Source organism: Microcaecilia unicolor, chromosome 6 (genome assembly GCF_901765095.1).
Source record: "Microcaecilia unicolor chromosome 6, aMicUni1.1, whole genome shotgun sequence".
Taxonomy (NCBI): domain Eukaryota; kingdom Metazoa; phylum Chordata; class Amphibia; order Gymnophiona; family Siphonopidae; genus Microcaecilia; species Microcaecilia unicolor.
The window spans coordinates 180063239-180090233 of record NC_044036.1 but is presented as its reverse complement, the minus strand read 5'-3'; the positions used below and the strand labels follow the sequence as shown (position 1 = coordinate 180090233).

The following is a 26995-nucleotide window of genomic DNA, read 5'->3' as shown; positions in this document are numbered from 1 at the left end:
TAGAGTGACAATTTAAAACAGAGGCACTTAAGTGACTGAAACTAAATTAATATTTATTTCTATAGCAAGCAGCTATTCCTTTTTCGCTTATTACCTGTGAGAAAGTCTGGGATTGCGTCTGTTCAAATTCCTCTAGGCGGACACACTGGTCAATGTTGAGTGAACAGAGACATGGATGCTACCCTGTTACACTCAGCCCGCACTTTACACAAGGATGTGATAACTTCTGGTCTTGTCAAGAGAGTGTTAAATATAATGCAGCCCTGTTTTCAGCAAATGGATAGTCTGGTACAGTAATACAGCCTGCAGTAAGAGAGTGTTAAAGATTAAATAAGAAGATATTTAAAAAGCATGTATACCAAGAGTGTCAGGGGACTTTAAAGATACCATACTCCCATCAAAGAATAAGGACCCTTTAAGGGCTTTTGGTTGAAACCTAAATAGATACTGATAACAATGTCTCATCTTATGGTTAAACTGTAAAACAACAACATTGCTTTTATTTGGTACTGCCTCTCATGCACTGGCTGCTGATTGATGGATTCAGTGCTTAATGTAACTTTTTTTCCTGATTAGTGAGTTACCTACTTGTAGGGGTTTTCCGTGGACAGCAGGATAAGTCAGCCATGTATGGGTGATGCCCTCCAATAGTGTCTTTTAGAGCCCAGAAAACCCTAGCAGGTTTTTCTGAGCATGCATGAGATCTGCATGGAATGACTTGCCAGGATATTGAGATGCTGCACTAATAAGTCACAATTTCAGAAGTACCAAAGACTCATTGTTTTGTGAGAGCTTATTCAGAATATGATAAGATGAAATGAAGTATGACTTGCTTTTTCCTGAAATGCGGTCTTTGACTGGATAGATCTTTTTTGTCTAATTTGTTTGGTTTTTTTTATTGTGTTTGTATTTTGTAACCTACTTTGTATAATGTGGATATAAATTTTAAAATAATACATCTCCCTCCTTCATGCTTTCACTGCATTCTCTGACAGTTGAGAGCTTCTAGCACCTTCGGTCGATTACAGGATGGTTGGATGGGTTTGTGTGGTTGACTTATTCCAATGTCCATTGAGACTTCCCATTAGAGGTAAGTAACCTCACTTTCTATATGGACAAGCAGGATATGCCCATACTTATACTTGTTGAGTAGTAACATCATATGTGGCTCCCAAGCTTAGGGTTTGCAGCCATGCAGCTGTTGTGGGCTATGGTAGGGTGAAGCTGTTAGTGCTCAAACAAGTATAAACCATTAATTCATGCTACTAAAAACCCCAGACCCCCCCCCCCCCCCCAAAAAAAAAAATCAATAAAACTATGGTGGTGCAGTGGGACCCCTGGCCATGTCCCCCATCCTGAAACTAGCACTGGTGGCCTGGCAGTGGCCATCCCCCACCCCCTCCGCCCTTGACAAAGAAGGAGGAACAGAGTCCTAGGCCCTCCTCCTGCTGTGTACACCATCAAAATGTTTCTCCCTTATATAGTAGTTAAGCCCCACCCAGTGCATCCCAGAATGCACTGAACAAGGCACTGCCATTTTGATGTTGCGCCCAGCAGGAGACTAGGACTCCATCCATCCTCCTTTGTCAAGGTAGCATGGGGTTGGAGGGCAACCGCTAGACCACTAGAGCTAGACTTCGGGATGGGGAGGTATGGCCAGAGGTCCAACTAGACCACTAAAGTTTTATTTATTTTCAGGGGAGTTGGGGGGGGGGGGTCTGGAGTCCACTGGACCACTACGCCCTTACATCCTTGGGGAGGTGAGGGGGGGTTCACCAAGGTTTAGTGTTTGGAGGGGTGCGGGGTATGGGGTCCCACTGGACCATCAGGCCCTTATGTGTTTGGGGGGGTGGGGGTTCTGGGGTCCAAATGGACCACCAGGGTTTAGTGTTTGGGGGTGTTGGGGGGTCTGGGGTCCACTTGACCACCAGGGCTTGAAAGGCAGGCTGCTTGACAAACCCCAATGTCAGCTCCGAGATGGCGTAGGGTTTACAGTGGAAAGAACACCCTTCCTTTGCCCACTGCCCACTGAGAAATTGGAAGGAATAGTGAATGAGCTTATCAGCATGCATTTGATTGCTCATTGCACTATTCCTTCCTGCACTTGTTCAATCCTGCGCACCAGGCCTCCGAATATCTTGTGCCGGTAAACTCAGTGCTAGACCAGCGCTAATGGCCTCTAGTGCTCGCTTATACTTTAGAGCATTGGGTCCTGAATGTCCAGCTTCAAGAGGGAGCCTGATTGGGAGGAGGGGAGGGGGGGCTTGGGAAAAGCCCTTGATTGGACCAGGAGGGAGTACTTGATCAGGAATGGAAGGATTGGAGAAAGCATTTGATTGAGGAAAGGGGATGGCTCTCATATTCGGAGGCATGGAGAGGCAGTGGACAGCCTACTACCTATCAGGTTGCTACCTGGAAGTCATGCAGGTGCCAGCTAGTATCCAGTGTTGGCAGCCACAGCACTAAGCAACCAAAGACAGGACCGCAGAAAATGCTATCCTATCTGGTTGCATAGCTATGTGGGCACTGGTACCGAGTATCATCGATACCTGCGTACCTCCTGGCTCCACTCTGTCTCCGATCCAGAACGTCCTTCCTCTGTCTGACTTTACATTATGTAGTTAGAGCTGATTTCAGCGGCACTGCCAGGTTAAGTGCCACTGAATATTGGTGGTAGGTCTGCGAAGCATGATTTAAGCAGGCAGGAGTATTTCCTGCCTGCTTAAATTAATTTGAATACTATCCCCCCTCCCAATTTTTTTAAACATAATGGAAAACACAGGCACAGCTACTAAGTTTTGCTATTTCTGATAGGAAGAAAACTAGAAAAAAATTAAACAGTTTTAACTGTGGCATATGCCTTCCTTGCCCTTCTTTCCTTTCTTCTTTTTCCCTTACTTTTTTATTGCTCAAGATATTGTATCTGAAGGCAATATCCTCAGCTGTTTGTTGGTCTTAACAGTAGTGACAGACAAATGTGTCATTGGAGGACCAAGTTGCTCTCCTGCAAGTCTCAGTTATTGGAGTGTCTTGAAGGTTTGCCATGGTGGTTGACAGCTTTCTGTAATTATAGGCATGAGTCTTATTTTAAGGCCATCTCCTGCAAACTGGTGGCAGAAGGATATACATTCCAAGATCCATGTCGATATGGTTCTCTTTGTTACTGGGTTACCTAGGTTATTAGGGTTCTGTGAAATAAATGGCTGGGAAGTTTTCCTTGTTCCCTTTGCCCTGTCAAGATACAGTTGAAGTGCACGTACACAGTCCAAAGTATGCTACTGCTTTCCTTAGTCATTCCGAGGACTTGGAAAGAAAGAAAGTAGTACTATTGACTGATTTTTTTTCAGTTCCAATATTTTTATTTATTTTGTAAGAGAAACAACAAAGCAAATAGCAATATTAAGCAAATGACTAAACAAGTTAGTCAGTGATAAAACAATAACTAAGCATCAATATACATGTCTGAGGGAATGAATAAACAATAAGTATTGTTACATCTTAAGAGTCACAGTGTATTTCGAGTCTGCGAAAGAGTACTGTGCAGTTGGTCTTGTAAACAAAGCCCATATTTTTTTTATATTTAAGAAGTGAATTAAATTTTTCAGTAGCTGCATATTCCTATTTAGCTAGTAAACACAATGAGTTCCACCATGTTAAGAAAGTTACTTTACATAAGTCTTTCCAGCAGAAAAAAAGTATTCTTAAAGCCAGATGAAGAAGTATGTCCCGTAACTGTGCTTGATATATCCAGCGGTGATTGTATTGCCAAGGAGCCTAGGATGGCTATCCTATAGGAAAAAAGAATCCGAAATATTTAATGTAGATGATATAGAAGGGCATAATCGAATGAGGCACCCAAGATTTCATGAGGGTGTCCTCGCAGGACTGCCCTGCGAAGGGGCAAGGAAACCCGTATTATTGAAACAAGATGGGTGGCCATCTTTTGTTTCGATAATACGATCGGGGATGCCCAAATCTCCACATTTAGGTCGACCTTAGAGATGGTCATCCCTAGAGACGGTCGTCCCCGATTTTCGGTGATAATGGAAACCAAGGACGCCCATCTCAGAAACGACCAAATCCAAGCCCTTTGGTCGTGGGAGGAGCCAGCATTCGTAGTGCACTGGTCCCCCTCACATGCCAGGGCACCCTAGGGGGCACTGCAGTGGACTTCATAAAAAGCTCCCAGGTGCATAGCTCCCTTACCTTGTGTGCTGAGCCCCCCACCCCCCCCCCCCAAAACCCACTCCCCACAACTGTACACCACTACCATAGCCCTTAGGGATGAAGGGGGGCACCTAAATGTGGGTACCGTGGGTTTTGGAGGGCTCACATTTACCACAAGTGTAACAGGTAGGGGGAGATGGGCATGGGTCCGCCTGCCTGAAGTGCACTGCCATACCCACTAAAGCTGCTCCAGGGACCTGCATACTGCTGTCATGGAGCTGGGTATGATATTTGAGGCTGGCATAGAGGCTGGAAAAAATATTTAAAAAAACTTTTTTTAGGGTGGGAGGTGGTTAGTAACCACTGGGGGAGTAGGGGGAGGTCATTCCTGATTCCCTCCGGTGGTCATCTGGTCATTTAGGGCACATTTTTGTGGCTTGGTCGTAAAAAGAAATGGACTAATTAAAGTCGGTCAACTGTTCATCAGGGACGCCCTTCTTTTTTCCATTATTGGCAGAGGACACCCATGTGTTAAGAACACCCCAGTTCCGCCTTCGCTACGCTTCCGACACGCCCCCGGGAACTTTGGTCATCCCAGCGATGGAAAGAAGTTGAGGGCGCCCAAAATCGACTTTCGATTATGCCAATTTGGGCGACCCTGGGAGAAGGACACCCATCTCCCGATTTGTGTCGGAAGATGGGCGCCCTTCTGTTTCGAAAATGAGACCAATAGTATTCCATACTGAGCACTAGTACTCTTGTATATATGAGCATGAGTAAATAATGTGTTTAAGAGTTCCAGTGTTCATATCACATGTCCAGCATTTATCCATGTGTTTTTTTGTAGTTTTATTTAACTTGGTAAGTTTAGATGGTGTCCAAAATGCTTTGCGCACCAGAAAAAACATGGATTGTGAGGTAGATGCTGATTTTGTGGTATGTGTAGACTTATGCCAAAATCTTTGCCACTCTTGTTCATTTGGTTGGAGATTTAAGTCACGTTCCCATGACTGCATAGTACTAATAGGTGAACTGTATTGATTTTATTTATTTGTAGCATTTGTATCCCACATTTTCCCACCAATTTGCAGTCTCAATGTGGCTTACATTTGCCGTAGTGGCGGTTGCCATTTCTGGGTAACAGAATTACAAATGGTATTGCGTTAAGGTGCACATATACATGGTAGCAAACATGGAACATTTAGCCTGTTGAATTATTTTGTACCATTTAGATGCCACCTTTTTGGAGGATATTAGAGTTCTGCATAGTTGCCAACAACTAGGACAATCAATGTCTATGTCCATAACTGCAGACACACAATGCTTAAGCTGTAACCATTGATAGTAGCAGGTATTGGGAAGTACATATTTCAGGCAGAGCTGAGAGAAGGGTATCCAAGAATGGTCCTTGATAACAGCATCTAATGACCAGATGCCAGCTTTTTCCCAAACAGTCCAGTTTATACAAGTTTTATTAATTTTGAAAGTTGAATTGTTCCAGATGGGGATGTATATAGAATTCTTTAGCGGCTTTTTTTTTTTTTTACAACTGAGTCAATTTCTTTGAATACAGTTTTAAGAGTCACAAACAAAATGTTATCAAAAATCTTGTCTTGTTGAGATCAAGGAAAATATTGTAAGGGAGTGTCTGACTGCTTATTAGCTTCTATATGAAACCGAAAGGGAGCGTTAAATTGCTACTTGTAAGACAAAAATAGTGAGTTTTGTTTCAATAAAAAAGATATATGATAGTCATAGAAGCTTGGAAAATTACACCTCCATTCATAGGACAAGCCTTCAGTTTCTTAGTGGATATTCTAGGTATCTTATTGGCCCATAAGAATTGAATTAGTTCTAATTCAATTTTCTTGTAAATTGTTGATTTTAATAAGAGTGGCAACATACTAAGTATATAATTGATTTTTGGTACAATCATCATTTTTATAGTTTCCAGCCGCCCCACCAATTCAGTCTCAGTGGTGACCATTTGTAAGTTAAAGCATCAACAATTTTAATTATATTAGTGGAATTATAGTTAAGAGTGTCTTCCATTGTAGGGCCGAATAAAGCACCCAGATACTTGACCTGGTGTTCGTTCCATTGAAAGTGGTATTGTTGAATGATATGTATCATATAGTTTATAGGTAATAATTCAGTTTTTGTGGTGTTCAATTTTTTACCCAGCTATTCCTGCATATTCTGATATTATATTCAAAATATGAGGTATTGAAGGAGAGGTGAATAAAAGTACATCATCTGCATATGCAGCTAATTTAATGGTGGTTTGACCAATCTTAACACCTTGAATAAGGGGAACCTGGCGAATAGCTGTTAGTAGGGCCTCAAGAGCTATATTAAATAGGAGAGGGGAGAGGGGACAGCCCTGTCTAGTACCTCTTGTTGGGTTAAAAGGTTTAGAGATAACATCATTTATTTGTAGAAGCATACCAAGATATCCAATTACTGTGTGTGTATATACTACTACTACTACTATTTATCATTTCTATAGTGCTACAAGGCGTATATACACACACAGTAATTGGATATCTTGGTATGCTTTATCGTGGATAGACTTTGAGGATAATCCAAGCCTTGATTTGATATTTAGAGTTATCATTTATTTGTATGCATGTAGTTGGTGAGGTATACAAGACCTTAATCATCTTAATAGAGTCTTCAGAAAAGCCTATCAGTGAAGAACTTTGAACAAATACGGCCATTCTACACGGTTGAATGCCTTTTCGGCATCGAGGCCAATTGCAACCAAGGGGTCAGAATGTTCTTGACCGTGTATTAATATATTAGAAAAGATTCTTGTATTATCTGATGAAGATTTACCATGCATAAATCCATATTGATCTGGACATATTAACTTGGATAATATACTTTGTAACCTCTCTGAGACAATTTTTGCAAAGATCTTAGCATCTAGATTTATTAGAGATAGAGGTCTATAATTTTGCACTAGTGTGGGATCTTTATCTGGTTTCAATAACACAATAATGACAGCTTCAGTAAAAGAGCCTCTGATAATACCTGACTCTATCATATGGTTATAATAATCGCAAAGGATAGGAGCTAATAATGTTTTGAAAGCAGAATAAAATTCTATAGGGAGGTCATCCAGCCCTGGAGCCTTTTTGGTCGCCATGCTTTGAATGGCATCATTAATTTCATCAACAGTGATTTTTTTAGATAGATGCTCATTGTCCTGTTTTGTGATTGTAGGATGTTCTAATTTTTCTAAAAATTCATATTTTACTGTTTCTTCAACAATTTCAGAAGAATATAAATCCTTATAAAAGGATTGAAATCTATTTGATATGTCTATATCATTGGTCAAAGGTTTATTATTCTCATCATTAATTAGTGAAATGGCATTTTTTTTCTTTACGTACTTTCAAATAATTGGCTAGTAAATGGCCTGCTTTGTTACAATCATAGTAATATTGGGCATTTTTACTAAAAACGTCCTTACTGGCCCTAGAGCCAAGCAGTGAGTTATATTTGAGTCTGGATAATTTGAGTTCTTCTAATATTTGTATATTAGAAGTATCACATATGTGAATAGCTTCCAAGGATTTTATTTTATTTTCCAGTGACATCATTTCTTCATTTAGTTCTTTATTTCTCAATGCAGCAAATGTGCCTTGAAGGCGTCCCAAAAATTATGCCAATTAGTATGATTAGGTGAGTTAAAGGAAAGATATTCTTGTATCTCTTTAGAAATTTTTTCTATAAACTTGATATTAGTTAGCAATGCAGAATTAATCTCCAATGAGGTCTATTTGCTGATAAGTAACCTCTATGAAGTTGGAGGGTGATATGAGCATGGACTGATAATAAAATATTACCAATACTGGTATGGTAAACAACAGATAATAAAGAGGTCAATATTAAGAAATAATCAATTCTGGAATAAGAGTTATGAGGGTTTGAAAAAAAGGTATAATCATACTCTGATAAATGTGTTAATCTCCATACATCACAGAGGTTAAATTGTGACATTAGATCTCGAAGAGTTTACCATGCCTTAGGAGATTTATATGGATATTTAGATTTCCTGTCTAGTAAGGGGTTTAGTATAAAGTTGAAATCACCACCTATAATACAAGGAGTATTACCTTCAGATGCAATCAAATCAGCTGAAGGCACAAAAAATTCAGGTGAATCGATATTGGGAGCATAAATATTAAAAATAGGGAAATTGTTTTATTGACTATTTTAATAGTTATTTTAACCCATCTGCCCATATTGTCAGTTTTATATGAAAGTATATCCAAATCCTTATGTTTTTTAATTAACACCATAACACCATTTTTATTCCCTAATGCTGAGGAGAAAATGTGAGGTAGAAAAATTTTAATGGAAATTTTACTAGACTCGGTAACAGATAGATGAGTTTCTTGTAACATAATTATGTCAGGTGTTAATTTTGAAACATAAGTTAAGATTTTTTTTCTCTTGATGGGGTTCTTTAGGCCCTTTACATTGAAAGATATTATTGTGCTGACCATGATAAAAGTTTTAAGGAAATTCTGTTGAAATTTGTTCTAGAATAAACACTTTGACATATCAGGGAGAGAGACAACTTAAGAATCGTATGATGGTGATACTCAGACATGTATAACTGCTAATCTTGTGCAGAGAAAAATGGAGATGCACAAGTACAATAGTACAGGATGAAGAACACATGGAGAGAGAGAAAAGAAGTATGCGTATTGGGATAGATCCCACCATTTTTACCCTGTATCATATCACACAGTGAGAGTAATGCACCTTATCTACAACCACTACATTAATCCTTATGAAGAGATTAGTAATTACTGAATTATAGTAATACATCTGTTATAGTGAATAATATTATACTGATCAAATATGAAGAGATCAGGAAGACATTATGACAATACTAGTACAGACAACCAACCTTTACTTTGTATAAGAGGAAAAGGAGACTTGCGTATGCAATTCATATCCTTCTTAAATTGAATATTGCATGATCTGGATCTGGAAAAGCAATACCAGATTATAATGCTGAAAAGTAAATTGTCATGATACATCTATTTTGCTCGGAGATATTTCCTCCAGGTATTTAGCTAGGGCATCTGGCTCCGTGAAATCCTTGGTTTTGTTGTTAAAAGTGACTCACATGCGCGCTGGATAAAAGATTCCAAATCTGGCGTTTATTTCCTTCAGTTTAGGACGAAAGGCAAGTAATAGTTTCCTCTGTTTGATAGTATTTTTGTTGAGATCCAGTAAGAATTGTAGAACTGAGCCTTCATACTTAATAGGAGCGCTGGTTTTGGCCAGCTGCATGATATCAGAGACTTGATTATAGCATGCTACCTTGAAGACTATTTGCCTTGGATATTTGTTTTGCAGTCTCTGATAAGTGGGTACTCTATGTGCACGTTCAATTTCAAAGTCTTTACCAAACTGAAGATTGAGAACTTCAGTTATAAATTTTTCCAAGAATGCGATCATGTTTGGCCCTTCTTATGTTTCCAGAAGGCCTAGCAGATAGACGTTGTTACGGCATGCTCAATTATTACCATCTTCCAGTTCTTGTTCCAGTATTGAGAATTTCTTACATTGACGCTGGAGAAGTTTAATATTTTCATCAGTAACCACAGATTTGTTTTCTAGGATTTCAATTCTATTATTAAATCGTGACAGTTCCGATTTAATAGTGGAGATATCTTCTTTGATTTCAGTGACATCGCCTTTCGTTTCACACATTAGTTCTTTAATGCAGCGGGTCTCCTCCAATATGGCTGCTGAGTTGTCGTCGGAGCCAAGGCCTGGATTCTTTTGCAAGGACGCGAGCTAGATCCTGTTTCGTTTTCCTGATTTATTTGAAGCCATCTATGACAATTGCACTTTAAGTGGCAATTTTGTATAGACAGAGTCTAAAAAAAATTATTTTGTCGTCTTTATTTTCCTGTATTGTAGTGACAATGGTGGGAGCTCATTCAACACGCAGCCATCTCACATAGTGCTCAACAGCGCCCCTCCGTACTATTGACTGATTAATGTGAAAAGGTGAAACCACTTTTGGTAGAAATCTTTGGGTTCAGCAAGAGTATTTTATCTTGTGCAAACTGAGTGCAAAGGGAAGAGTCTACTAATGCTTATAGTTCACTTACTCACCTTTGCAAAGTGATAACTAGCAAGACACATGTTTTCCAGGAGATAAACTAAGAGCCATTGCATCAAAGGGTTCTTATATTAGATATTAAAGGACCAAACTGAGATCCCAAGTTGGCACTGGCAGTCTCACAATAGACTGAAGATTGTGCAAGTCTCTCATGAAATGGGTAAGTAAAGGATGCAAAGACACTAATGCACTGTCTACCACATTATGGTGATCTGAAAGCGCATTGAGATGCAGGCAAAAGCAGTCTGTGTTTAACTCCAAGTCAGGCAGTTGTAGTATGTATTGAAGAATCACTAAATTAGAACAGAAAAATAGTTCCTCCATTTTATTGTGACACCAGGCGGCAAATGATGCCTCATGGAGGGTCTTCTGGCCACTACAAAACACGTTGGACCTCTGTTGGCAATTAGTAAGGCTCAATCAGGTGGCTTTTATGCGTCCATGCTGTGAAGCATAGAATCTAAGTTGGGTTGAAAGAGGAATTCCCTGTTCTGAATAATGAGATCTGAAGTGGGAAAGCGTGTAGCTCTTCTGTTGCTATTTGCAGAAGGAAAGGATTCTAGATTCCCTGTGACCAGGCTGTAGCTACAAGAATTATCATTAATGTATTTTGTCTTATTTCTTGTATTACTCTGGTGATTAGCAAAATGGAGGAAAAAGCATATAAAAGTACTTGAACCCAATGAGGCATATTTTCAAAGCACTTAGCCTTCCAAAGTTCCATAGAAACCTATGGAACTTTGGAAGGCTAAGTGCTTTGAAAATATGCCTCAATGTATTACAAAACCATTTTCTACTTGTTGACTGTAGGCCAGTCTTCTGGATCAGAATTGTTTACATTTTCAGTTTTCTTCTGTCACTAACAAGTCAATGTCTGGATTACCTCATCGTTGAAACAAGGTCTGATCTGTCTGGGGATGTACGGGCCATTCATGTTGGTCCAATTTCCTACTAAGGTTGTCTGCCAGTAGATTCTGTTCTTCTAGTAGAAAGGTTGGTCTTATGAGACGCAATATGGAGAGAGAAAATTTCTACATGTGGTAGGTCTCGATAAATACAGTTAATGAACCTGTTCTTGCCTATGTGTTGATGTACACCATTGCCACTTGATTGTTTGGAAAAAGAGCATCCTGTTAGTTATCCGTGAATGGAGGAGTAGCCTAGTGGCTTGATATCCAGGGGCACCCAGCTCAAACCTCACTGTTGCTGCTTGTAATCTTGGACAAGTCATTTATCCCTCCATTGCCTCAGATACAAAAATTAGATTGTGAACTTCCAGGGACAGGGAAATACCTTAGTGCACCATGAGCTACTATTGAAAAAAGGCGTGAGCACAATCCAAATTAATAATACCTTGAATACATAATGAATTGATTTGAGCTTGATGTATTGCTTCTTTTGTTCTGGAGTCCAAAGACCCTGGGTGCGAAGGAGTAGGAGATGAGCTCCCCAATCTTGATTGGAGTTGTCTGATTCTGTGGTTGCTTGAAAAGTCTTCCATGTAGCAATTCTGAAAGATTCTTCCAATACTGACATTAACTCCATAGTGTGGAAGTAATAGGTATTTTCAGTAATAGTGGCTCTGTACATTGGTTCCAGTGTCAGCAGAAGTATCATTGGAGAAATACATGAACAACTCTGCAAAAGAGACCTCATATTTGATCGCTGTCATATGCCCAGGGAGGCATAAAAAGTTTCTAGCTGTTGTGACTTTCCTTGATTGTATTGACCATATAGGCATTGGATTAGTTTGCGCTCAAGCTACTGGTAACAAAACTGAGTTAGAAGTCATTTGGATCTGAGCTCCTGCAAATTATAAGGACTGTGTAGGGCTTAAATGTGATTTCTCCTTGTTTACTATGAACCACAAATTCTGAAGGAATGATAGGCAGCAAAGCAGTGTCTGTCATACTTCCTGCTGTGACTGAACTGTTATAAGACAGTCATGCAGATATGGGAATACTTTCTTCCCTTCTTATGTAAGTGGGCTGCTACCATTTTCACATACTTGGTGAATACTCGTGGAACTGAAGATAGACCAAAAGGTAACACATAATACTGATAATGACCTAATATGCAGAAGCTGAAGAGCTTTCTGTGACCTAGATGGATGGGAATGTGGGAGTAAGCATCTTTGAGGTCTATGAATGCTAGACAATCATTCAACAGAAAAGGTAGGATTGTCCCTAAGGAGTTCATCTCAATTTTTTAACATATCTTTTAAGATTTTTGAGGTCTATTATGGGACACATTTCACCAGTATTCATAGAGATGAGAAAGCATCTGGAATGGAATCCTTTTGGTGGTACAGACTGTATGGATTTGGCATCTAACAGTGCTTGTATCTACTTTTCAAAGAGCTAAGTCTGATCTTATGGCTTCCTGTAGGGAGGAGAAGGGTGATATTGCACGTACGAGTGAAATTCAGTTCTGTAACCTTTGTATATTATTTTCAGAACCCATGTATCAGTTGCTTTTGTTTTACAGGGAATGACAAAAAGTATTAGGCGGCTTCCTTATTAAGCCCATCATTAAGCATTAATAGTCTAAAACAAAGTGTTTTTTTGAAGTAGATGACTTTGGTGACTTCTGTTGTTTTCCTTCCATTGGACTTTACATTTGGCCATATTATTGGTGGTAACACTGCTGGCATGATTGTTGCGATTGCCAACTTGGGTATGGGTGGTATTTGTGGTATTTTTATTTTGGACTGATAACAAGACATGTGGAATATGGTATATTGGGTTTTCCTGGAAGTTGTTGAGTGCTTCAGATTGTCCTTTTAACAAAATTTCTATAATTTGTGAAGTTTTCTTTTATAGCATATACCACTCCATTTATTTTTTCCATAAACAGGGGGTATCTGCTAGTCTAGTGGTTCCCAAACCTGGTCCTGGAAGCACCCCCAGCCAATCAGGTTTTCAGGATATCCACAGTGAATATTCATGAGATAGATTTACATGCACTGCCTCCACCTCATGCAAATCTCTCTCTTGAATATGCACTAAAAGATAGCCGATTATATCACCCAGTATAACTGGCTATCAGGTGATTTTCAGTGAAGAGCCGGATAACTTTGCCACAACTTTAACTTAACCAGCGCTGGCTGAATATCGGCTTGGCTGATTAAGCTGAAACCGGCCAAATTTAAAGCGGATATTCAATACCAGTCACCAGAAATGGGCCCACATTGAATATCCAGGCTCAGTGCTGACCACGGGAGGCAGCCTATCCATCTCCTATGTAGCCAGGGGTCTTGTCACGAAAAACCTAGCTATCCATCTGGGGATAATCCTGCGGCCTCTTAGAGGGTCTATCATCCAGCACAGCTGAAGTCTACCTCCACCTTGGCATGTGCTCTACACTAGCACCCTCCTTCCACTGACTGGGTCCCAACCGCCTCTGGGTGAGTCTCCTGCTCTAAAGTTATCCCTGGTGATTTCTAGGTTACTGGGGCCACACTCCCAGTGGTCCCACAGTTCCTAGAAAGCACTCACAGACCCAACATACAAACCACCAGGATTCTTAGTCAGTCCAGACAAGCAGTCAATAAACTAAAAAATGGTTTATTGTCATAAAAAATATTGAACAGTGAACTATAAAAACAGATAGAAAATAATAGGTAACTGAGTAAGGATCAATTATAAAACTATCTAAACATTTTATCACTCCCTGGATAGTGCCTGGGAAGTACAGGAAATATAGCTGCTTACAGGTTACAGAATATAACTGCTCACAGGGTCTCAGTAAAGAGGTCTTTCTCTCTCTATTTCCCAACTAAGACTGGAGAAAAATCCAGTATTTCCAGACTGAGTTCCCGGACCAGAGCCCAGAAAACCACTTTTTTTTTAAAGTAGCTCGTAAACAACCTCCTAAATACTACAATGGTTACCTCCAACAACACAGATACACCATCAGCAACTAATCTTGCGATTTACTTCAACGAAAAAATCATAAAGCTCCGACTCATGATACCTACCAATATAACGGACCACACAAACATCCTTGAATGTCTAGACCCAAAACCCGGGGAATACCCAGCAGATCGATCATGGACCAACTTTGACACGATCTCATCAAATAAAATCTCACATTGGCTCAGAAAATACACCAAATCGCAAAGCAAATTAGACATTTGCCCTACTAGTCTAATAAGATCTGCACCCAAACAATTCAAAACAGACCTCACAAACCACGTAAACCACAGGCTTCAAAATGGACTCTTTCCCACGGAGAAAGGAAACATCCTACTTACTCCTTTGCCAAAAGATGCCAAGAAAAGCACAATGGACCTAACCAACTATCGCCCAGTAGCATCCATTCCACTCATAACCAAACTCATGGAGGGCATAGTGATGAAACAACTTACTGAATACCTAAATAAACACTCAATTCTGCACGAGTCTCAATCAGGATTTGGGTCAAATTACAGCACCGAAACTGTTCTAGTGTCCACAATGAACTCATTCAAACAAGCAATTGCAACTGGCAACAACATACTCCTCCAACAATTCGACATGTCCAGTGCCTTTGACATGGTTAATCATGGAATATTACTACATATACTAGAATATTTCGGAGTAGGAGGCACAGTTCTCAAATGGTTCAAAGGATTCCTAACCACAAGATCATACCAAGTAACAACGAACACAGACAGATCACCTCCATGGAAACCTGAATGTGGAGTCCCCCAAGGATCCCCCCTCTCACCATCCTTATTTAACCTAATGATGATTCCTTTAGCAAAACTTCTAGCCAATCAAAACCTCAACCCCTACATATATGCAGACGATGTCACAATTTACATCCCGTTCAAACATGATCTAAATGAAATCACCAACGAGATCAACCGAAGCCTCCAAATCATGCACACTTGGGAGGATGCATTCCAATTAAAACTTAACGCAGAAAAAACACAATGCCTTGTACTCACCTCACAACACAAAAAACTTCTCCACCATAATCACACCATACTGTTCTCTTCCTGTCTCACAAAACCTGAGAATTCTTGAAGTTACTATTGATCGTAACCTCACTCTTGACGCCCACGTGAAGAACATGACGAAAAAGATGTTCCACTCCATGTGGAAACTCAAAAGAGTAAAACCTTTCTTCCTGAGATACATCTTCCGCACCCTGGTACAGTCAATGGTAATAAGCCATCTGGACTACTGTAACGCACTGTACGCGGGCTGCAAAGAACAGACTATCAAAAAACTCCAAACAGCCCAGAATACTGCCGCCAGACTCATATTTGGAAAAACTAAATATGAAAGTGCTAAACCCCTAAGAGAGAAACTTCACTGGCTCCCTCTTAAGGAACGCATTGCGTTCAAGATCTGCACGATTGTACACAAAATCATCCACGCAGATGCCCCAACTTACATGCTAAACCTTGTGGACTTACCTCCCAGAAACGCCACAAGATCATCCCATAAATTTCTCAATCTGCACTTCCCCAGCTGTAAAGGTCTAAAATACAAGCTGATGCATGCCACTACTTTCTCCTACATGAGCACGCAGTTATGGAATGCATTACCTACAGACCTGAAAACAATTGACGAAATAACTAACTTTCGCAAATCTCTGAAGACATATTTCTTCAACAAGGCCTACAAAGAGAACATATAGCCTCAATAATCCACCTCACCAACCTACCCAGTTATGAAAGTCCACCTTCTACAGTTACCATATTCACTTCCTTCTTTCTTCCCTTACTTAATACCTGCACATTACTAATTGTATCTGATATCCTGAAATGACAATGTCATAACAAAACTATGTAAGCCACATTGAGCCTTGAAATAGGTGGGAAAATGTGGGATACAAATGCAATAAATAAATAAATAAATATCACTGCAGGTTACTTCCTCTTTATGTTAAACTAAAGAAGGGACAGTCATTTCTCTGTAACAGCTTTAAATAAAAATCATGCACCACCTGCTGGCCAAACTAGAGAAATATACTTCAAGAAATTAATACAGTTTACAGGCTTACAAACCCACTGTTTTGTCACACCTCCCTGCTTAAGAGAGAGACCCCAGACTGTGGCCTCTACAAACCGCTGGTCGGGTCTTGACACTCCAGTGTCAGGGGGAGTCATGGCTCTTCATTTCTGGAGAGTCTATAAGCATTACCATGTTCACTGCCCTTCCAGTGCTTAGAAGCTTTTACCACACTCAGTATATGCTAATAGTTTTAACCTGTATACTTCACTTGTGAATAGTGAGGAGTATCTTCTGATAGAATCTTTTACCACAATCAGCACATGTGAATGGCTTTACTTTTATTTATTTATTTTTACATTATATCCCACATTTTCCCACCTGTTTGCAGGCTCAATGTGGCTTACAAAGTACCGTAACAACGTTTGCCGTTTCAGTTGATAATAAATACAAGATTATGTTGTGGTCAAAAGAGGTAGAAGTGAATCAGAGGTTAGGGGTCGAGGGGAAGGAGGATACTAAATTGTCCAGTACGATCATTATGTTGTGTTGCTGGGTGTGGGGGTTTATGTTGGATCGGTGGGATTTGCTTTTTTGAAGAGGTGGATTTTTAATAATTTCCTGAAGTTTAGGTGGTCATGTATTGTTTTCACTGCATGTGTGGATTCTTTGGCACACATCACAGGTTCGACATTAATCAGCTACAGCTCGAGGTACTCCCAGTCAATAGAAGTTCTGTGTCAATCTAGTGCATGTGCGTGTCACCCGCTGATGTCCCGCTAGTGGAATGTCTTGTACAATCTATAGGAGCTGTTCTCTGTATGCTTTGGGCATTATAAGCTGTTTGCCTGCTGTTCAGGACCGGTTAGGATCAACGGGAGCAGTCTCTTTGTACAGCATGCCCCCTTTCCATAGGATACGATCTTTAAAAGTCTCATTAGTTGGCTGACCAGCCCTCTGCCTCAAGGCTTCCAGGTCAGGGTCACAGCACTGTGCTTCCTGAAAAGCATGTCTCTGTCCTATATCAGTATCTATAACAGGAAGGGTCTCTGCTGGTGACTCTGACAAATCAGGGTCATCAGTCTGATCAATAGGCATGTCAGTTAAGTCAGGCTGTCAAAAGCCCGGACCTGTCAAACACAGAGACTGGAGGTCCGTGGGACCCCTGGACCCCCCTCCCAAAGAAAGGCTCTGGTGGCCTAGTGCCTCCCCAAGCACCCACACAAACCCCCTAGATAGCGACACAGGAACCTCCAGCCCCCTGACCCCCCCCCCCCCCCGACATGAGAGCACAAGTGGCTGGGGATCCAGTGGATCTCCAGTCCCACTAACCCCCCCCACCCAAAAATAAATACCTGGTGGCCCAAGTGGGTTGCCGACACAACTCCCCCTCCTTCCTTGGTGGTCTAATGGCAAACCCGCCCACCCCCTCTTAACTTAGCATTGGAGGAGGGAGTATGGGGGGTTAGGGGAGCTGTAGATCTACCAGACCTCTAGACCCTTGTGTCACCATCCTGGGGGTGTGCTTGGGGGGGCACTAGGACATCAGGGCCTTGCTTTGGGAAGAGGGTCTGGGGGTCCTATGGACCCCCAGGACATGGTGGCAGCCCTGGCTGCTTGACTCTGATGGGGAGAGGCAGGAACAGATCCTGAACCTAATGCCAGTTCTGAGCTGGCGTAGGGTTAAGGAGCTATTCCACCCCTATGATCAGAGAGCTGTTTTCTGATTGTAGGGGCGGAATGCAAGCAGAACTCATTTAAATATTATTTCAATGAGCTCTGTGCTATTCCATCACTTGGGCACTGTTTGCCTGATGATCCTGGGGACACAGGTAAATGCGGGCACTAGTCTAGCGATAGTGGCCTCTAGCACCCGCATTTACCTTTGATCATCAGGCTGTCAGTTCTGCGTTTGTCTCTGGAGGCATCTTAATCTTTGGCACAGCAGTCTGGGGTGTGGTCGTTAATGTTTGCAAGACTTTCCTTGGGGGAATGACTTGTCTCTACATTACGAACAGAAGAGGAGGTGTGGCTACATTCAGTGCTATGAGGGATCGGCACTGTGGAAGCAGGGGCTTTCCCTCACACTTGTGCTGCAGATGAAGGATCGGGGGGGGGGGGGGGGTGTTACATCACTAGTTAAGGGTGTTGAGAGCTGAGCTCCCACCTCTGATAGGATACTTAAGTAACACTGAGAATCCTACAAGACTCCAAAGAATGTTTTCTCCATGTTGATTTTCCAGCACCGCTATATAAGCTGCCATTTATCCCAAGGAGTGAGAAACAAAGAATGGAATTAATCTTTGGGGCCTGTCAAGTACTTTCTAGTGAGTCACACTGGCAACTGTTGGATGAAAAATGCTGGCTGGGGACCTTTGGCCTGGCCCAGCATAGCAAATCTTATGTTCTGACATAGCTGGCAGGGGTTGCCAGAGCAGTTTTAGCTGTCTCACGTACTTCCTATATTAGATCCCCCAATAATTAGAATTTATGCACACAAATTGCTAAGCATATTCTGTAATGGACTGTGCCTAAATTGTAATGCGTGCAGCTCAAAAGGGGCGTGGTCATGGGTGTTCAAAAATGTACACGTGTTGTTATACAATGTGGCCCAGTCCGAGTAAATCTATGCGTAGGGATTTAAGCCACGCTTTCGTTGGTGTAAATGGAGGCACGTTGTTTTAGGCGCTGGGATATCAAGTAAGCATATTCTATATACCACGCCTAAATCGTATAGAATATACTTAGGCGGAAAAGTTTTCCATGTGGATTTTTTAAGTGCTATATATAGAATCTTGACAAAAGGGGCTAATTTTGAAAATGGCTGCAAGGCCATTATCCCTGCAGGGAAATCCCATATCAAGATTCCTTTTGAAAATTCAGCTGGCTAAAGGAATGGGACTCCCATTTAGGCACATACATTTAAACCTGCTTTCAAAATTAAAGCCCTACCTAGACTCTGACAAAGGTAGGAGGAAGTAGGTCAGAGGAGGCAATCGATAAAAATATGTGCTCTGTTCACAGTTCATATTCTTTTAGCCATTGAGAACCGGAAAATTTTAAAAGCAGGTTTTTCCATAGGTAAACCACCATTTAACTATTGAAATCCATTTGAAAATTATCCTTTTACTATAAGTGCCATCTCAGCAGCAATCTCATCTTTATCCTAAATGACAGCAATCTTCTGGACTTGGAAATTAATCAAGCATGAATTTGGTAACTACTAAATAATTAAAATGGTCCTCGTGCAACAATACTGTTTGAAGATGCTTCCGAGTGTTTTAATGGTTTGTTCATCATCACTGGATTTTTTTGTCATCATGGAGAACATATGTGACTCCTAAAGCAGGCAATCTTTGCTGAAACAAGGACCATGTTGAGTCTGCTGTATTTGGCTTCTCAATAAATTTGTACTTTATTATGTTCAACCTCTGGATATCAGTTTTTTGGGTTTGGCCTATATCCCTTCACTACTCCTTCAGGAATTCTAGCCTTCTCGTGGGGAATTGCTCCTTGTTTTGTTGTATGCTGCTGGTAATAACTCTTAATACAGCCAACAAGGAAATGAAAAAATGATTGTGATATACTTCATTTTAGAACAGGCTATTACAGTTTACTAAATACAGTTCAAAGGTGATGTTCTTGGAAGCAATAGGCTCCTCACACAAAGCTTGATTCAAGCACAGAATGCATACCTTTGGCTGGGATACTCTCCTCTACTTTATCTGGCAAAGTGACATATGAAAAAGCATGAGGTTTGGAAGAAACAATACGATCAAAGTTCAGCTTGTTCATGGTTCGTTCATAGTCCAGACCTACTTCCTTTTCCAGACGATTTATGTAGTTGAGAACTCTGAATTAAAATGATTGGAAAAAAAGGAATTAGCATAGAAAGCAGACAGAAAGAGTAAGTTGTCTCTACTTGGACAGACTAGCAGATTGGCACTATGGCTTCTAACTCATGCAGATTCTTAGCAGTTTATAACCTATTTTTATCTTTGCACTTGTATTTCTTTTAATGTTATAGTTTCAGTCGATCAGAATGGAATAAAATCTAGCATTAGCTGATAAAATTATATCAAGGTTCATTATTCCTGCAGTATTTTCAAGGACTCAAATAAGAATGCTTCAACAATGTCATACAAAGCTGTTCTCAATAGTTGCCATTGTTTCAAACTTAGGAGGTCTTTTACTAAAGATTAGCTTATCTGCAGCAGGGACCCATAGGAATAAAATGGGACCTTCTGCAGATAACTCGAGCTAACCTGAAAAATAGCTTGCAGTAGTGTAGGCGCGGGTTTTGGGCACACGCCGATCCATTTGTTAGCGCAACGGTAAAAAAGGCCTTTTTTGCCGAAAATGGACATGCGGCAAAATGAAATTTCCATGCATCTATTTTGGATCTGAGAACTTACCACCAGCCATTGACCTAGCAGTAAAGACTCACATGGTAACCAAGCGGTAATGACCTATGCGTGCCAAATGTCACTTGGCGTGCATCTGTTATGCGCACCTGAAAATAAAAAATATTTTTCAAACGCGCGTATCGGACAAACGCCAAAAATGAAATTACCACAACAGACATGTGGTAGTCGGGCAGTAACTCCATTTTGGTGCGCATTGGGCACCTGTAGATGCTTACGCGGCATAGTAAAAAGGCCTCTAAGTTAAGATACCACAGGATATACAGTAATGAGTTACAAAGAGGCATATTTTCAAAGCACTTTGGGAGGCTAAGTTCCATAGGTTTCTATGGAACTTTGGGAGGCTAAGTGCTTTGAAAATGAGCCTCATAGCATGCAAAATACCTCATTACTATGTAAACTGAATAACATAGCTTGGCGTGAACATTACAAGCAGCATTATTCTTGCAAGAAGTAACACCAGCAACAAGCTAGAATTATTATTCCAGGCAAGTAACAGTGGGTTGGATGCTCCCAAGTCACTTCTTAAAGGGGCTGGTGCTCAAAATCTGAATCTTCTCCTTTCCCCTTCCCCTTCTGATGCCTCTCCCGGCACATCTCCCCTCTCCTCTTTCCGACATGCATCACTATGCACCTGCTCACATTAAAAGTCATCTGCCATTTGGATGTCCAGTCTCCCAGTCACATATGGTCCTCTTGCAATTTTTCACAATTCTCTTGCGATTTAACAACTTTGAATAACTTTGTGTTGTCAGCAAATTTAATTACCTCACTAGTTATTCCCATTTCTAGATCATTGATAAATATGTTAAAAAGCAGCAGTCCCAGCACAGACCCCTGCAGAACCCCACTGTAAAACCTTCTCCATTGAGAATACTGACCATTTATCCCTACTCTCTGTTTTCTATTTTTAACCAGTTTTTAATCCACAATAGAACACTACCTCCTATCCCATGACTTTCCAATTTCATCTGGAGTCTTTCATGAGGTACTTTGTGCCTTTTGAAAATCCAGATATACAATATCAACCAGCTCACCTTTATCCACGTGTGGTCATCCCTTCTAAGAAATGTAGTAGATTGGTGAGGCAAGATTTCCCTTCACTAAATTCACGTTGGCTTTGTCTCATTAATCCATGCTTTTGAATATGCTCTATAATTTTGTTCTTTATAATGGTCTCTACCATTTTGCCCGGCAACAACGTCAGGCTCACTGGTCTATAATTACCAGGATCACCTCTGGAACCCTTTTAAAAAAATCAGCGTTACATTGACCACCCTCCAATCTTCCAGTACCATGCTTGATTTTAAAGATAAATTACATATTATTAACAATAGTTCTGCAAGTTCATTTTTCAATTTTATCAATACTCTGGGATGTATAGCATCTGGTCCAGGTGATTTGCTACTCTTCAATTTGTCAAATTGCCCCATTACATCTTCCAGGTTTAAAGAGATTTGTTTCAGTTTCTCTGACTCATCAGCATTAAATACCATTTCTGGCATTGGTATCTCTCCTACATCTTCCTAGGTAAAGACCAAAGTAAAGAAGTCATATAATCTCTCTGCTATGGCCTTGTCTTCCCTGAGTGCCCCTTTTACTCCTCGGTCATCTAGAAGTCCAATTAATTCTTTTGCCAGCTTCTTGCTTTTAATATACCTAAAAACGTTTTTACTATGTGTGTTTGCCTCCAACGCAATCTTCTTTTCAAAGTCTCTCTCTTTGCCTTCCTTATCAGCGATTTGCATTTGACTTGCCATTCCTTATGATGTATCCTATTATTTTCAGTCGGATCCTTATTCCATATTCTTTTAGCTCTAACAGCTTCCTTCACCTCACTTTTTAACCATGCCAGCTGTCATTTGGTCTTCCTTCCTCCTTTTTTAATACATGGAATATATTTTGGCCTGGGCTTCTAAGATGGGATGTTTGACCTGAACAGTTCATCCAGTCTGCCCAACAGTCATACTCATTATCAAGTCATGATTAATTATACCAACAATGAATGTAGTATAAAATAATTGATCATTGTCTGTCTTGGCATTTCTGGGGCACAGACCGTAGAAGTCCACCTGGCACTTACTTACAGTAGGTTAAACCTACTGAAGTTGCCACTGAAGCCCACTTCAACCTATCCAAATCCATCTTTTCATTTGCGGGAAACAGACCGTAAAAGTCTGCTCGGCCCTGACCTCACATTCCACATTACTGGAGTTTTCGTCAAAGCCTCTCCAGCTCATCCTAAACCAGTTTGCCATATATGGGACCCCCACCATACATGTTTGATTTCTTCACAGCCAGAGCCACCATCTAAGCACCACTTGATATGCAAACACACATACAACCATTTCAGTTTTGTTTTTATACCATTCATTTTCTAATTAGAGATCCTCTGTGTTTTTTTCTCCCCATCTCCCTAGAGAGGGCAATTCAATCAACCACCACCCTCTCCATGAAAAAGAATTTCCTGACGTTACTTTTCACTCTACCACCCTGCAACCTCAATTCATGTCCTCTAGTTTTACTGTTTTCCCTTCTCTGGAAAATATTCAATTTATATTAATGCCTTTCAAGCTTTTAAATGTCTGTATCATATCTGCCCTATCCCTCCTCTCTTCTAGGGTACACATATTCAGGTCTTCCAGTCTTTTCTCCTATGTCCTTTGGCGCAAGCCCCATACCATTTTTGTCGCCTTCCTTGGACCACTTCAAGTCTTTTTACATCCTCTGAAAGATATAGCCTCCAAAACTGAACACAATTCTCCAAGTGGGGCCTCACCAACGACTTGTACAGGGGCATCAACACTTCCTTCCTTCTGCTGGTTACACCTCTCTCTATACAGCCTTGCATCCTTCTGGCTACGCCCACTGCCTTGTCACACTGTTTCATTGCCCAGACCCTCAGATACTATCACCCCAAGGTCTCTCTCCCTGACTGAGAAGTTCTGAGAGATGAGGACATTTCTCTGGTAAGTGAACATTATTTTGCTTTGGGAACTTAAAGATTGGGGTTTAAAGGAGGAATTGTAGGTTAGTGATAGGCAGAATAAAAATATAAAAAAGCAAACTTTATCAACTAAGCTCCATACTCTTTTCCCCCTAGTTTTAAAACTTGAACTTTGTACCACAGCATTAACAGGTAGCCTCTAGCAGGCACTACAGGCCTGATGCAAACAGCTCTTAGCTCTCAGAGAATGGATCCATTCTTTTGAGGCTAGAGTAACCGACTTGGTTGAGCTGAGGGAGACAAAGAGGTACATAGAGGAGACCTACAGGGATGTTGTAGAGAAGTCCAGTCTGGTAGCCTTTCTGCTGCCTTCAAGGAAGGAGGTCTCCTAGAAGGAGAGCATCACCCTGGTGAAGTAGGAAGTACTCTTGTAGCCAGGACCTGCACACCAGGGAATGTACTATCCTCTCGTACCAAAGATATGTCTCCAAGTGCTGCCCGGGAGGGAAAGGTTAGGACAGCTGTTGTAGTTGATCATTAGGCATATAGATAGATGGGTGGCTGGTGGACGTGTGGATCACCTGGTGACTTGCCTGCCTGGTACAAAGGTGGCGGACCTCATGCATCACCTAGAAAGGATCTTAGATAGTGCTGGGGAGGAATCCGCTGTTTTGGTACATGTGGGCACCAATGACATAGAAAAATGTGGGAGGGAGGTTCTGAAAGACAAATTTAGGCTCTTAGGTAGAAAGTTGGTCCATATCCTCCAGGGTCACATTTTCAGAAATGCTCCCCTTTCCATGCGCAGGACCCAAAATGCAGGCAGAGCTCCAAAGTCTCAATGAATGGTTAAGACGATGGTGGAAGAGGGATTTAGATTTGTTAGGAACTGAGCAACATTCTGGGAATGGGGAGAACGTTCCGAAAGAATGGGCTCCACCTTAACCAGGATGGAATCAGGCTGCTGGTGCTAACTTTTAAAAAGGAGATATAGCAGCTTTTAAACTAGAATGGGGGGGGAAGCAGACAGTCGCCCAGGAAGGAAGCACATGGTTCGGTGTGGAGTATCCTTCAAGGATATTATTAAAACAGGACATTTAGGGAATCCTTGTAGAGAGTTTCAACAATGCTGAAAGTAAGCTAGGACTTTTCAGCTTGGAGAAGAGACGGCTGAGGGAAGACATGATAGAGGTATATAAAATAATGAGTGCAGTGGAACAGGTGGATGTTAAGCCTCTGTTCACACTTTCCAAAAATACTAGGACTAGGGGGCATGCGATGAAACTACAGTGTAGTAAATTTAAAACAAATAGGAGAAAATTTTTCTTCACCCAATGCATAATTAAACTCTGGAATTCGCTGCCAGAGAACGAAGTGAAGGCGGTTAGCTTGGCAGAGTTTAAAAAGGGGTTGGACGGTTTCCTAAAGGACAAGTACATAGACTGCTACTAAATGGACTTGGGAAAAATCCACAATTTCAGAAATAACTTGTATAAAATGTTTGTACGTTTGGGTAGCTTGCCAGGTGCCCTTGATCTGGATTGGCCGCCATCGGGGACAGGATGCTGGGCTCGATGGACCTTTGGTCTTTTCCCAGTATGGCATTACTTATGTACTTTTGTACTTATGTAATTGGCCCATCCAGTTTACCCAGTTATTCTGGTCTATATTGTATATATCTCAGGTGCCAGTTCTACAAGTTCGACCATCGGTAAGATAATGCTCATTACTGAGTCAGTTTTTATCTTCCTCTTTGGTTCTTTACCATCCTGAGAAGATGAGCGTATAAGTTCTCACAATTAATTCAACATCCTAGCTCTCCCATATCTATGTCACATTACCAAATCTTGTAATCTACATAGCCAGAAAAATCAACAGTGCTGTTTCCTGACTCTCTACCCATTCAAGGCCTTGCTGGAAACCATCATCAGCTTGCCAGCATTGACCCAGTTGGTTTCTGGAAAGTTGTAACCTGCTATTTGCCCTCTGGTTACACTATAGCCTACAATATCACTATCTTGGTCTTCCTTTGTTTGCATCTTGTTTTCTCCTTATCTTGTCTCCTTAGGTGTCTGCTCTTAAGGGACTGCAAAGTGGCTTGTTTGCAATATTGCAGCTTTCTAAGCTCACACCTATCATAGTCCTCTATATCTGTCCCAAGCATACTTGAATTCTGGCACTGAACTGATTTTTATCACCTCTGTTAATGTTATTCCAGGCATCTACCACTCGCTCAAAAAAGTGGTATTCTTTATGTTTCCTCTGAACCTTATACCCTGCCGCTTCAGATCATGATACCTTGCCCTTGATATAGATGACAAACAGGGAATGACAAGTGAAGTACTGGGTTTAATGCGATACCTACTGATCTTCATATTTCATCCTTGGTGTAGTTAGTGCCCAGTACTTCATCTTACTTAAACTCTCCTGTTCTAATGTCCGCAATCCATTCACAGGCATGCAGTCCAGGTATAAGTTATATAGCAAGAGTGCCTCCGTCTTCTTACGCAATTGATCCGCAGCTACCACTCTGCTGGCAAAGACATAAGGATCCTCTGCACAAAACAGTAGACGGATCCGTGGCACCCAGTATTGGCATGGCATCAGTTCAGGTCTTCCTAGTAGATACAGTAAGCAAAGATAAGAAAAGGTTAAAATTAAATCAAATAATAAAGACAACAAGTTGTAAATATGTTTAGCTAGTTACTATATAAACTTTAAACTAATAAATACCTCTCTATGTATGTATCAATTTAATTATAATAGTTGACAATTTTTGGGAAGGAAAAAGCCTCAGAGAACCTTTAGGGTAAAACCCCTAGTTCTTAATTGTGAATCATTGACATAAAAACCTTCCTCTTTATCATTTCCCGTTCAATGCTTATGTGCTCAGAAAGGAAAGGGCAAATTTTGCTGATGTTGTAGAGAAAGGAACAACAGGTTTTAGTAGTCTGCTGAATATGTTCAGAGAAGGAGAGAGGGAAGTCAAAGATGACCCCAAAGTTACGAGCTGATGAGACAGGGAGGATGAGCGTGTTATCCACAGAAATAGAGAATGGGGGAAGAGAAGAGGTTAGTTTAGGGGAAAAGATAAGAGGCTCAGTCTTGGTCATGTTTAGTTTCAGATGGAGGTGAGACATCCAGGCGGCAATGTCAGACATGTTGGATTATTTGTAGTAAATAATTAGCAGATCTTAGTACACACAGCTTCAGCTTTAGAAATGTTAATTTCTTTCTTCATCTCTCTCTCATTCACCCCTGAATAATTCACTGCTGAGTCACTTTAAAGTTGAAGTAACAAAACATCTGTTTACTCACAGTTTGTAGTTAGATTATAATCAGACAGGCTTATATA

The 26995-nt window shown here is 40.9% G+C and overlaps 1 protein-coding gene across 1 annotated transcript in view; it reads right to left on the bottom strand.

The window, feature by feature from the left end:
- The window catches only part of DNAH1 (dynein axonemal heavy chain 1), a 799478-nt gene that overhangs the window by 688610 nt on the left and 83873 nt on the right, over positions 1–26995 (bottom strand). The window contains exons 8-9 of the mRNA XM_030205737.1: positions 26006–26258; positions 19965–20122 (exon numbers count right to left, since the gene is read on the bottom strand). Of these exons, the coding sequence (XP_030061597.1) occupies positions 19965–20122; positions 26006–26258 (411 nt within the window). The remainder of the gene's footprint in view (positions 1–19964; positions 20123–26005; positions 26259–26995) is intronic.